General features: G+C 34.1%; 2 protein-coding genes across 3 annotated transcripts in view; both read left to right on the top strand.

Annotated features, from left to right (window-relative positions):
• LOC112456322 (gamma-aminobutyric acid receptor alpha-like) overlaps window positions 1-10,292 on the top strand; it is a 12,266-nt gene extending 1,974 nt beyond the window's left edge. The window contains exons 2-11 of one of the 2 annotated variants that reach the window (XM_025018779.1): window positions 2,959-3,179; window positions 4,149-4,216; window positions 4,675-4,895; window positions 5,513-5,595; window positions 6,866-7,065; window positions 7,162-7,249; window positions 7,475-7,635; window positions 7,995-8,174; window positions 8,542-8,696; window positions 9,645-10,292. In XM_025018779.1, coding sequence (XP_024874547.1) covers window positions 2,959-3,179; window positions 4,149-4,216; window positions 4,675-4,895; window positions 5,513-5,595; window positions 6,866-7,065; window positions 7,162-7,249; window positions 7,475-7,635; window positions 7,995-8,174; window positions 8,542-8,696; window positions 9,645-9,870 — 1,603 coding nt within the window. In that variant the 3' untranslated portion in view covers window positions 9,871-10,292. The remainder of the gene's footprint in view (window positions 1-2,958; window positions 3,180-4,148; window positions 4,217-4,674; window positions 4,896-5,512; window positions 5,596-6,865; window positions 7,066-7,161; window positions 7,250-7,474; window positions 7,636-7,994; window positions 8,175-8,541; window positions 8,697-9,644) is intronic. The other variant, XM_025018780.1, reaches the window with a different exon arrangement.
• A 153-nt stretch (window positions 10,293-10,445) lies between these two features.
• On the top strand, window positions 10,446-11,689 carry LOC112456315 (nuclear receptor subfamily 2 group C member 2-like). Its single transcript, XM_025018769.1, has 2 exons — window positions 10,446-10,800; window positions 10,990-11,689. Exon 2 carries the CDS (start codon window positions 11,045-11,047, stop codon window positions 11,672-11,674), a length of 630 nt encoding a protein of 209 aa, XP_024874537.1. The 5' UTR covers window positions 10,446-10,800; window positions 10,990-11,044; the 3' UTR covers window positions 11,675-11,689.
• The last annotated feature ends 964 nt before the right edge of the window (window positions 11,690-12,653 follow it).

Raw genomic sequence — 12,653 nt, 5'->3', positions numbered from 1 at the left:
AAAAAAAAGAGATCTGACATAAGAAGAAAATTGATCAATTATCATTGATTGTCATAACGATTGACTGCGTTTAGCAGAACGTTTATTTTACAACTGTTGGAAGTTTTCTGAGCTCAGATTGGATTATTCTTTTAGATCTAGAGAAATAATCCAATCTGAGCTCAGAAAACTTCCAACAGTTGCAAAATAAACGTTCTGCTAAACGTAACCATAATTATATTTAATTTCGTAAACTAATAAGGCACAAAATTGACAAACTTCAAATAAAGTGCGAAATATATTTTGGATAAATTGATCCCATTGAAATTTCTAGGCAAATTCGCTGGTGAAAGCAATTGTTCCGATTCGCATCGCAAGCGATGACAGTGAAAAAGCGCAATTAAAGTTATTCGCAAGTAAAGTTTACGCATCAACGCATTATTAAAAAGAGAGAAATTTCGCCGTTTAGGGTACGTTTTATAAAATTACAAGACAGGCAATAGCGGAAATTTATTTTTGGTAAATTGTCACGTTTTTCGTCTTACTTTAAAATACAAAAATTTATTAATTAATTATTACTAAATTTTGTAAATTTCACAATTATTGAGTTGTTTACAGGAATAGTCTTACGAATTTTTCATTTTACATTGCGATTATTCTCTAATAATCACTGTAGATTGAAATAGAAATGAAGTTTCATTCATCTCTTTGGTAATTACTTGAGAGTAATGATTATTTTATTTCTAATATTATTATTTTATTATATTGATATTTCTTTCCGTTAAAAGTGCTATGTTATTTTGCACGATGTAACAATGCCGATGTTGCGTTTTACGTATAAACGCGGCTCGCTTCATCACTCGAAACTTCATACGGCCCACTCGAAGACCATCTCAAACGGCTCGAAAATCGGATGCAAAATGCGCATACGATCTCGTGAGATTGTGACGTAACGGGGCGTAATGTTCTCTCGAAACAGGTGAAGCGAACCCTCGTGGACCACGGCTGCTGAATCGGCGAGTGACAAGAGGCACTCTCGTCTATTTTTTCCTTCCCGCCTCGATACCCGGCCTCGCCTTTATGCCTTAAACCGAACTCCAAACAATGCTCGTCGTTTATCTCGTTTGCGACTTTATTATATACGTTACGGTGCTCCGAGCTTCGAGGCAAAAATTGAAACTAATGCGGAGGGAGGGTTGATGTAACATTTAGATAACAACTCCGAGAAGTCATTGAATGTGAAACGTATGTACGTATCATATGCACCTGTCTCCTCCAGATGTGGATTTAAAATTTGGAATTAAAATTTGAATTTAAAATTACGGATTTAAAATACGCCTCGTTGACAAATGTATATTCAGGATCTCGTAGTTTCCGACACAAATGCTATGCATTTATCGTTATAAAACTATAGGACATATGAATTTATAAATCCCGTACAATTTGCAAAAGATTTCGGAGGATATCGCGAGAGCAACAAGATGCCGTTTGCACTTACGATTAGCGAGCGAATGTCTTCACGCGTGTATCGCGAGCCGCGGTTTATCGGTAGCGGATAGTCCCGATCCCCGCGCCAGAACAAAGTTCTGGCACGCGGACGATGCTATTTCGCGGTGGCTACGTTGAAGGGCGATAGGGAATGTGGGCATAAGAGCTGAGAGAGAACGTAGCGTGCCCTAGATAACTCCTTGTAGCATCTTTGTAACGTTAACGTCATTATTATGTCACGTTACGCCGCTCGAGGAGAAAAGCCTCGAATACCGCGCGCACCTTTTTGAAACACGCCATCGATTTTCGCTTGACGTAACAGTGCAAAATGTTTCTAAACATTTTAATTAAAATGGCGATATATATAAATATAGAGCGTATATACTCTGCGCGATTAGATACATAATATTTCTCTTTTTAATTAAAATATAATCTGAAACTAATATATATTATCAGATCCAATTAATAAAAAAATACGAGTAAAAATAAATACGTCATTAGATAGCATTTGAAAAATTAGGCTATTAAATTAAATTGACTAAATTTGTTATTAAAGAATACCGCACGCATAGTCAATTATGCAAAGCGATTGTTCCCGTTGCAACGAAAGCGTTATAAAAATTGGAAACTCGGGATCTATTGGCGGTATTAACTGGTTCTCTTTAGGCTTAAAATGCGAGTGATCGATACGGATTGAAATGCGTTTCTCTCGGTAGGACAGAATATCAACTTTAAAACCAAATGGAACCTCTACGGTGAACAATCCCATTCACAATCCCATCCGTAAAGTGCACTTATGTTCGTTAAATACTTAATGAATTTCAATTATCGACATTTAGGATCTATTCATGATATTGAATATAATTTGATAGACATTGACACCCAAGTATAAGATATATTATGTCTTATATTTACAATTTTTTATCACGCGTTACAATCTTTCTCATCTATTTATCTATTTAAATTACCGTATTTTAATTTGTCGACTTTAAGTTATCACAATATGGTTATGGCTTCAATTATGTTAAAAGTAGCAACAAAATGGTGTTTTAACTTTTAATTTGACGATTTTACTTAAGATCAAATTACGTGCAGTTACGTGCAGTTTACATTGAGTTGGCTAATAATTTGCATGGTGTTTCAAGTCAGTGATTGCCATACTGTTGTCGCCAAAACCTCTTACTCCTACTAGTCCTGCTGCATTAAATAGCTCAGCAATAATCCGCTCCGTTTGTTAGAAATTCCAGAGTTATCAAACTGTGTGTGTGAGTAATTTTATTATTAATTAGCAAGATATTCAAGAACGCAAATATTCCGCAATAAACCGTTTACTTTCAGACCGCGAAGTTAGATTAAATTTTCGTAAGAAAATACGAATTTCCGATTTTGCAAGAGATTTGTCTTGCATCTAATTCTCTACGTAAACAGAATATTGCACGGAATTCATCGCCGGTGGAGTAATGAACTTATGCTTCTGTATTATATGCGTAGTTTCGTCATTCTTGTGCCACTCACTGTGTACGAGTACCATTATTATGCTTTCGAAACCAAAGCGGCATCGAGCCTCGCGACGTTGTCGTCCAAATCGTTGACGATCAGCAGCAAGATGCCCAGAGCTACGATGAACGATATTGTCTCGAAGAACATCACCATGGTCCTCGAGAATCTATTAATGAATTACGAAAACAATCAGCTGCCCACGCACGGTAAAGGTAAGAAAAACAAGAGTTAGTAGAGTGGAATGCTTTTCACAAATTACGATTCAATGAGAGTTTCTACTATTCAGAAGTCATAAAACATAAATAAGTAGATGACAGCGTATCACTCTGGTACAGATCGTTTGCTTTTTCCGTAAACTTATATGTATTCTCTTCGTGCTGGACAATAAGCAGAATTTCTTCTTTGCATTTACAATGGTATTTTTACTGTTTTCTTTGACATTAGATACGCTTTCCCGAAATTCATTATACGTACACTTACAGTCAGTTGTATTTTTAATTTAGATTTAAAAGGTTACACACAGAAAATTTTATTTAATGATTAATTCGATAAGGATTAATTTTTATAAATGACATTAGATCGCTGGATACAACGAGGTATGTAAGCTCTTTAAATCTGAATCAGTCGAGGAATCAGTGAATAGTCACTGATTCAGATTACTATTCCCTGATTCGGATTTAGAGAGAACGCAAATAAGCGTAACGCATATGCATTTAATATCGATATTAATTTTATGAATACAAGCTAAATTGCGCTGCGGTCACTCTACAATACTGAAACTATTTCATCATGCATTTATGTCCCTATACCTGCGCTAATCGCAGCATCACACAGCGGAAAATAATAACGGATATAATTAGATTCTGAAGAGCCGAGGAAGATCGTACACGGTGGCCTAACCGCTTTAATTATCGATAATTAGCTCCAGACTACAATGTCGAATTAATAACATGTTTGTTGCAATATTCAAATTGAATTAAAAAATTAAATATATGTTCAAAGCGCATATCCTAATTAATTAATTACACGAATAACAAATCTGATGGTCGCCTATAATCGCCGCCATTTTGATATTATTTCTTATTCCTATTTTCTCTTTAAAGAGCTATATATTTCAAACTCTTCGCTGATATTGACATTTCATAAATCACGGAGATATATTTATTCCGAATTTTTTTCAGGCGTGCCCACAGTGGTCAAAACCAATATTTTAATTAGAAGTATGGGTCCAGTATCTGAGCTTGATATGGTGAGATTCGAAACTTCTCAGAGAGGAAGGTGCACCAGTAAATCTCTACCCCTTTTTCTACCTTTCTTTATTTTTATTTTTACGGAGTCATACAAGCTACTTTAAGTATACTAATTTTTAATTATTGTAACACGAATCAATCATTTACTGCAGGAACAATAATTGCTAGCTGATCTCATCGTTTTAACATTCTTTTTTCATTATTAATTTCATGTTTATCATATCTTCAATGCAAAGTTGATGTTAAATAACTCGTAAATTTAAGCCTAATGCAATACTTAAAATATATAATATATTTATTTAAGATCAAAACTGAACCATGTAACGATAATCTCTAATCGCCTGTTTACTGGTGCACGTGTACTGTTGCTTGATAGTACACATCCTCGATGAATTCATGTTTTACTTTCGAATCTGTTTGAAATCTGTTTGATGCAGTCTTAAAAATTCTTCTACAGGATTACTCGATGGACTGTTATTTCCGGCAATCGTGGCGTGACTCGCGTCTAAGCTTTCTGGGCCCGATCAAGTCTCTCAGTCTCAGCATCAAGATGCTCGAAAGGATCTGGCGTCCCGATACCTACTTCTACAACGGCAAGCATAGTTACGTGCACACGATCACTGTGCCGAACAAATTGCTAAGGATCTCCCAGGACGGCGATATATTGTATTCCATGAGGTTTGTTCGCGTATAAATTTACGTACTGTGTAGCAAATCGAATTCGATTTCTTCGATACCTATACGAGATATTTTCGAACTTCTTTTTATACACGTCATCGTCGACGTGTATATTTTTTTCTCGGAAATAAAAATTATATTTCTATAATTTTTATTTTCGCGAAAAAAAGAAATACACGATCGACAAATATAGAGAAGTTCAATTCTGTACTTGATAATACATTCTATTGCAAAATATTATACGAAATTATAACATTTTACCTTTGTTGTTCTCAAAGTACTCATAGTAGATTATATAATATAAAATTGAATGATAGAGTTAGGCCCAGTTTTACAAATGTCGGTTAACTTTTAACCTTAAATCAAGTCACTCTTCGTCTCTTTCTAAAGAGGGACGTCAGAAAGAGACGAAGAGTGAGTTAATCTAAGGTTAAAAGTTAACCGACATTTGTGGAACTAGGCCTTAGATGTACATTAGATTTAAATATCACGTACACACACAATTTTACTTATAATATAAAAAGATAATAGAAAACTAAGTAACAGAATTGTAATAAATATTTTAGTATCATAAGTAATTTTTAGTCATAATTCTTTTTTATTGTCTCGTAATGCAGGCTCACTATTAAGGCCAAATGTCCCATGGAGCTGAGAAACTTCCCTATGGATCGACAATCTTGCCCGTTAATAATGGGAAGCTGTATGTATCGATTTTTTAACCGCATAGTAAAGCCGCACCTTGAAAAGATGAATGCCTACTATATTAAAAAATTAATTTTCAAAGTGAAAAAAATGCGAAGAAATTTTAAATTATAAACTTAAAGATACCAGACAAAATTATATTCTATATAATTTTAATCAAAACAAAATTGAAACAAAATATTATATAATTTTTATTTTTAGTCTTTTGTTTTATATTGCACTTATTGGTTCGTGCGCAGAAACGCACTTTTCACGATATGATATGAAATCTGTACCCCGTGTTATTTTTGTTTAGTTTAGCAAATCGCGGCCCTTTTTCGCTCTTATATCGAAGTCTACAAATCATTTGGAAATACATGGTTTCTGTGCTTGGCGTATCAATTGAGATTCAAGCTGACAGAAATGTAAGGAAACCGGGACAAATAATACTTCATTTGTATGCCCTCGCACGCCGCATTATACTGTTCCTCACGTGCATAACATTCACCAATATTATCCTTCGGCGAGTGTTCGCGATCGTCCACGTCGAAGTTACGATTGCAATAAATTCGATATTCCTTTACGGTGCCTGATGGTTCTACCTTCCGTTATAACATCTGGCATCATGATCCATGGTGCGGCGTAATATCGAAATTTATTATTATAGGCGCGCTAGTGATGGTACTCTTCTCGAATCGGGATGCGTGATTTAAGATTGCATAAGATTAGTTAGATTAGTCATTGGTATTCGCGTGGCTACAGAAATATTCAAGTGAGACATGCCATAAGGATACATTCGGCGAATGTGTACGTTGACGAATTTTCAAATGTTTAGGATTAATAATCGAGGAATAAATATGACAAATAGAGGAAACAGACTTAGAATAATTAATTAATTACTTAATTGTCTTTAACGGATATTCATAGAATTTATAATGGGATATCCTTGCGAAGTAGATGCATCTTTAGTATGACATACTCTTAATTGACGAATTCTCAAATGTTTAGGATTGGCAATCAAAGAATAAATATATGGAAAGAGAGGAATGTATTTGGAAAATTAATTATTTAATTATTTATTTGTTCGCTTATTACATATCTAATTTATAATAGCGTAATAATGTAATTAAATATAATTTAATGATATTTCTACGATTTATATATATCATTGAAATAGACACGAGAGTTTTCGGCATCTCTCTCAAATGCTTCCAGTATTTTGTCAGATTAATATATCTTGAAAGATGATTTTGTTCTATATTATGCTGTTACGTCTCTCTAATTGTCAGATGCTTACACATCGGGACAGCTGGTTTACGAATGGCAGGAAGGTAGGTCGGTAAACTTCGAGCCTGGAATGACGCTGTCGCAATTCGATTTAATGGGCTCGCCGTACAGAAATCTCACGTTTATTCGTCGCGAGGGAGAGTTCTCGATATTGCAAGTATCTTTCAACTTGCAACGCCACACCGGATACTTTCTCATACAAGTAAGCGCGCGTAAATCGTAGCGTTCATCGCAGATGATAAACAATTTATCTTTCTTCGAGATGCGACGTAATAAAAAAATTTTTTTACATCGGCAGGTTTATGTGCCGTGCGTTTTGATAGTCGTGCTAAGTTGGGTATCCTTTTGGATCCATCGCGAGGCGACAAGCGATCGAGTGGGTTTAGGTACAATCAATTTTTAAGATATCTCTTTCTGTCGTTTTTCTTGACATTTTCATGATTTGTCGCTCGTACAATTTATCATTTGTCGTAAAGAAAATTTTACACTTGTTTATCATTTTTCTTTCATTTATGAACCTTGAAAATCTTACGAGCTCTAGCCCTGTGTGTCTGAGGCGTCTAAATGGAAAACCCGACCCTGCGGATAACCCTGTGTCATAAATTTTACAGGTATCACCACCGTCTTGACGCTATCGACGATAAGCCTCGATTCCAGAACGGATTTGCCGAAAGTTAGATACGCTACCGCTCTGGATTGGTTTCTATTGATGAGTTTCGGTTACTGCATCGCCACCCTCTTGGAGTTCGCGGGTGTTCATTACTTCACGAAGGTGATAATTCTGCGTAATCGCGATATTTTCTTATCCGTTCAGTTGCTTCCTTGTATCTTAAAAGAAGATATAAGAGAATTTATAACATAGTAAAGTATTTTAGGAAAACGATTGCGATCTTCCAGGATCTTTAATTAAATTAGTGTTATTTTATCTTTGCATCATGTATTTTCGATGTAAGTGAATGCTAGAAAACGTAGTTTCATGTTTACATATGTATGTAAAAAAATTACTACATTTGCACAAAAGATTATTCAAACAATATTCAAAAGTATTGTTGCATCTTTAATTACAATAAATATTCATAAAAAAAAGATAAAATTTGAGTCAATATCAATCTAATTTTGATTAATTTTCAGGTTGGTAGCGGCGAGATTCCGTTGGACGACGAAGAATGGGAAGAATGGAAGGGCATCGCGAGCGAGGAGTTCGAGGATACATTTCGCACTATGATCTCTTGCAGCCCTCAGGCTGTTCATCCGGAGATTATCGATACGAATACTAGAAAGCGTGGTTCCCTCATGTCCGCACTATACAGTGTTAGCTTGATATTTTAATAAAAACTGTTAACAAAGTCACCCAAACAATATCAAAGACATGTCTTAGAAGTTCAGGAGATTTTTAAAAATGTAAAACGCCCTTTTCACACAGATATTTATATTTTCTGTATTCTGGCCTTTCTGTAAAAATTTGTAAATTAATTTTCCGTAATTCACAGAAAATTATATAATTTACGAATAATTGAAGTGCAGGAAAATTAATCCTGTAAATCTATTAAAGTATTCGATCTTCGGAGTCCGGTTTAAAATATTTAATTTTCTTCTGAATTCTCGACAAGTTCTTTTCCTAGAATTTAATATCAATTGCATGTGAAATATCAGTTGTTAATTCAAGTTTTACTTCCGGCAGGACGGCGTCACATACGAAAGAGATTCCTGCCATTCCATCACGGTCGCCGATTCTTCAAAACCGTCGACCATGGAGAGACAGACGCAAACTGAACTTATTTTACCGATATGGCGACAGTTTCTTTATTGCTTAGCAGGAGATGATGCTTTCAGGTACATTACGTACCCGTTAATAAAAAAACATAAAGTAACGTGATATCACTGCGGCATCTCCTATTCGATTTCTATTGTGCCAAAGACTAATTTAATTAGACTAATAAAATTTAAGAGATTAATTAATATAGCTATTATAATTTTTTTTTATTATTACGCGTTATTTCTATTATTTATAAATAAACTAGCAAAATTGTCGCAAAAATTAAAAAATCATGAATTATAAAATATGTTTATTTTTATTTGTATTTGTTAAGTCATTTTAAACCTTTCGTCGGTGTAAGTCACCCCAACGTGATCTTTGTCGATAACATCATATTGATGCATATTAATGCATATAAGGTGCAAAATTAGTTTTGATTACACGTTCCAATGTTATGTCTCTGACTAAGAGTCACTTTGCTCATTTGTAAAGTTGACTTGCAGTTGATGCACATTCGATACTTGTTTTATTTATGTAGTTATTTTTATCATACCTTTTTGTTTACTCTTTATAGTCTTTAGACATATGACCATTACATTCAACAATATCAGTAACATACCCACGCGCTCCCACGCGCTGCAGTATTGATGAATTGCTCCGTGTGAACAAGCGTCACATTTTAATTGTACTAATCCGTAATATCTAACAGCAAATAACGCTGAGGATAATTTCAAAGAAAAATCTTTTTTTATCTTTTATACAATTTAACGACTAATTTATGATGAAGACCTGAATGTATTTGCGTTATTAATTTAATAAGCTTCATGGCCCTTTAACTTATTGTTTAATTTATGAGTTTGATTCTTTGCAAGCCTCTTTTTTTACTTCAATTTATTTTAATTATAAAATATCTTGTACATGTTTTAACGTAATATTCTTATTTATTTCATTTATTATATTACTTTTTTATTAATAATATAGCTACATAAAAGAGATGTGTAATAATTAATATCTAAAATTGCCAGGCGTCGCCGGCAACGAGAAGCGGCTAGCAACTATCGAAAATGCGGCGATCGTATGTCGAGGAGGCACATAAACAGCGTGTCTTACATCGACAGGGTGGCGCGGATAGTCTTCCCCGCGTCTTTCGGTCTACTCAACGTCTGCTACTGGGTAGCCTACGTCACCTATCAAGAAGAATTTAAGTGGCAGGATCCGCCGATCGGGTCGATAACGCCGATCTCACATTAACGAAATATCAGTAATGACAATGAAGCAAACATATAATGTATTACGAAACGGGAGAGCATCGTGCCACTTCGTTCTTGAAATTAAATTGTCAAATTTATCTCAAATTAAGTTATCAATCGTACGTACATATTATAATATGTATATATGTAGTATATAATTTTTTATTAAAAATCGCGTAATATATACGTAATTCTGTGTTAGAGACTCTCGAAATTGAACACGCGTTTGCCAAATGTCCTGTATATGTTGATGCCTATTCCTAGAATAAAATAACGAGAAATACATAGACAAACGAATTACATTTTTCTCGTAAATTTCCGGCTCTATCATAGTGAAAGTGTACATACGAATGTTAGGAAATTTAGAAAGCAATTTCTGATTTTTTTCTTCTTTCTTCTCTTTCTCTTCACTAGAAGCCTTGTGATTACTAGCCTTTGTCAAATTATTATACAAATTTATTAAAGAATAAATTTATTAAATAAATAAATTTAATATTTATATTTATTTATTTAATATTCAATAAACTTGCCGAAATTTTCACGCGTTTTCACAATACTCGCTTTCTTGCCTAAAATATCGTTTGGTGAGTATGACGATTGTAATCGATGTGATGTGATGAAGGATGGATGATGACGTTGCACCACAAATACCACTCAAAACTCTTCGTAAGTCGAATATGATTCCACTTGTGTCGTTGTTATTCGACTCTTGGTAAGAGCGTCGATGAGAAGTTTTGTTGAACGTTGTCTTCGTCGGTTATAAGTCATCTTAAGAACTATACATTGTTGACATTCAAAATCCTCCCCCTCCAAGGACACACTTCCAAATTTGTCCAACACAAAAGTGACATTCTCATTGTGAATTTTATACCACTGAAGGTCTCAACGAAACTTTGGATAGACTCATTTTAGGAATAAGAACTTTTATTTGGTATGACTATTTTATGTATAATATATAGTTTACGCAGATATGTCACGACAATAATAGTATTTAAAACTTAATTAGATTTTTACATTAGGCTTCATTGCCTGATAACTGTAGATTTTCCTTGAGTAGTAATAATTATTGATTCAAGATTAGACAAGTATATATTTTATGGTATAATATTCTTTGTCGCAGAAATAAGGAATAAGTCAGGAGATTTTAAGGAATTTCAATTTTCGATAATCAAAAAATGGATGAAACATACACAATCAAGGTGATAGAACCCGAACAAAAAAATGTCAACGTTGAGGTGAAGTCAGCAAAGGACGTTCGCGGCTCATTAGGCTTAGAGCTGCCCTTGGAACTATGTGCAGTTTGTGAGAATAAAGCCAATGGTAGGCACTACGGGGCGATCACCTGCGAGGGTTGCAGGCTCTTTTTTATGCGCAGCATGCGCAAGCAGCTGGGCTACCAGTGTCGAGGAAGCAAAAATTGTAAAATTACCAAACACCGCATAAATCATTGTCAGTATTGTAGACTTCAGAAGTGCTTGGCGAAGGGCATGAAAAGTGACTATAATGTGCAACGTAAAAGAAAACCGGTATTGGGTGAGGCGGCTGCGACAAAAGTTGGCAGTCGTCCTAGAATAAAGCCTGTGCCCAACTCTGAAACAATAAACGTTGTGGAACTTCCCTCGAACGTAGGACACGACTCACCACTGCCCGTCCACACCGTTACGCCGCGGCCGGACAGTATTGAATTATTTTTTCGTAGTATGTGCCATTCTACATTAAGTTTACCGAAAAAAGAACAAAAGCGCATTAAAATGGAAATTTTTAAAATTGTTACTGAGGCGGAGACTAAATTTTGCAAAATGTAGAATATAATTAAAGTAAAAAGCGAATAACGCTAAGCTTTGCATGTTCTTTTAGCCATATTTTAAGAATAGATTTTTAAGAATAGGTTTTTCTTAAGTACAAAAATATCTTTTTTTTACTACCTTTCAAATTAAAATATCCCCTTAATTTTGTTTAAAAAGATATTTCTCATAATTTTAAGATAATTTTAAGATAATTTTAAGATAATGTACATAAATATGTATATCAATAGTTCATATATATGTATATTAATAGTTTATATCTTATAATTGTATTTATAAGAGAAATACAATTATTAAATATAAATTTTTTAAATCGTGATGTAGGTAAATTAAATGGAATTATAGTCACTATTATAATTCAATTTAATTTAGCATGAGTCCTTATTAAAGAAATAATTATTATATATATAGTAATGACTATGTAAAACATTAAGTGTTTAAAATTACGGATAACTTCCTATGTGTCTTTACATGTTTTAATGTTGACTGTAATTTGCATTGTGGGACATTAAAAAATGACGAACAATTTTTTATGTAATATCGACGAAAAAATAAGAAATATAGGTTTATTATTATTGCATGTCATATGAACTACAACTAGAGAAAAAAAAAGAAAGTGTACAATGCAAACCGATTTTGAAGTTAGAATATTCACATTAATGTTATACATACATAATCCTTGAGGGCAGGCATTAGTAGATGGTCCCAATTCGAATAGAATAACGGCTTCTTGATCTTGTTCTTCCGGCGGATAGTACAAAAGAGTTAGACTTTCTTTTTTACCTTGCATAATTGACCTGCAGAAGCGAAAAATATGTATCTAATAAAATGTATTCCGCGTACACGTAATGTATTATCTTATCAATTGTAAAAAAAAATAAAGAAAATACCTGTCAGTAATGAAAATTCCGCTGGAAATTTGATTTTCTCCCTCAGAGGCTACGATTTCTGGTGGCAAGTGTCCCTGCCCTACGACTAA

This window comes from Temnothorax curvispinosus, unplaced genomic scaffold, assembly GCF_003070985.1.
Source record: "Temnothorax curvispinosus isolate PA1 unplaced genomic scaffold, ASM307098v1 QBEX01006738.1, whole genome shotgun sequence".
NCBI classification, from domain to species: domain Eukaryota; kingdom Metazoa; phylum Arthropoda; class Insecta; order Hymenoptera; family Formicidae; genus Temnothorax; species Temnothorax curvispinosus.
Note: the sequence above shows the minus strand (reverse complement) of the source record. Positions and strands in the feature narration are given on the sequence as shown.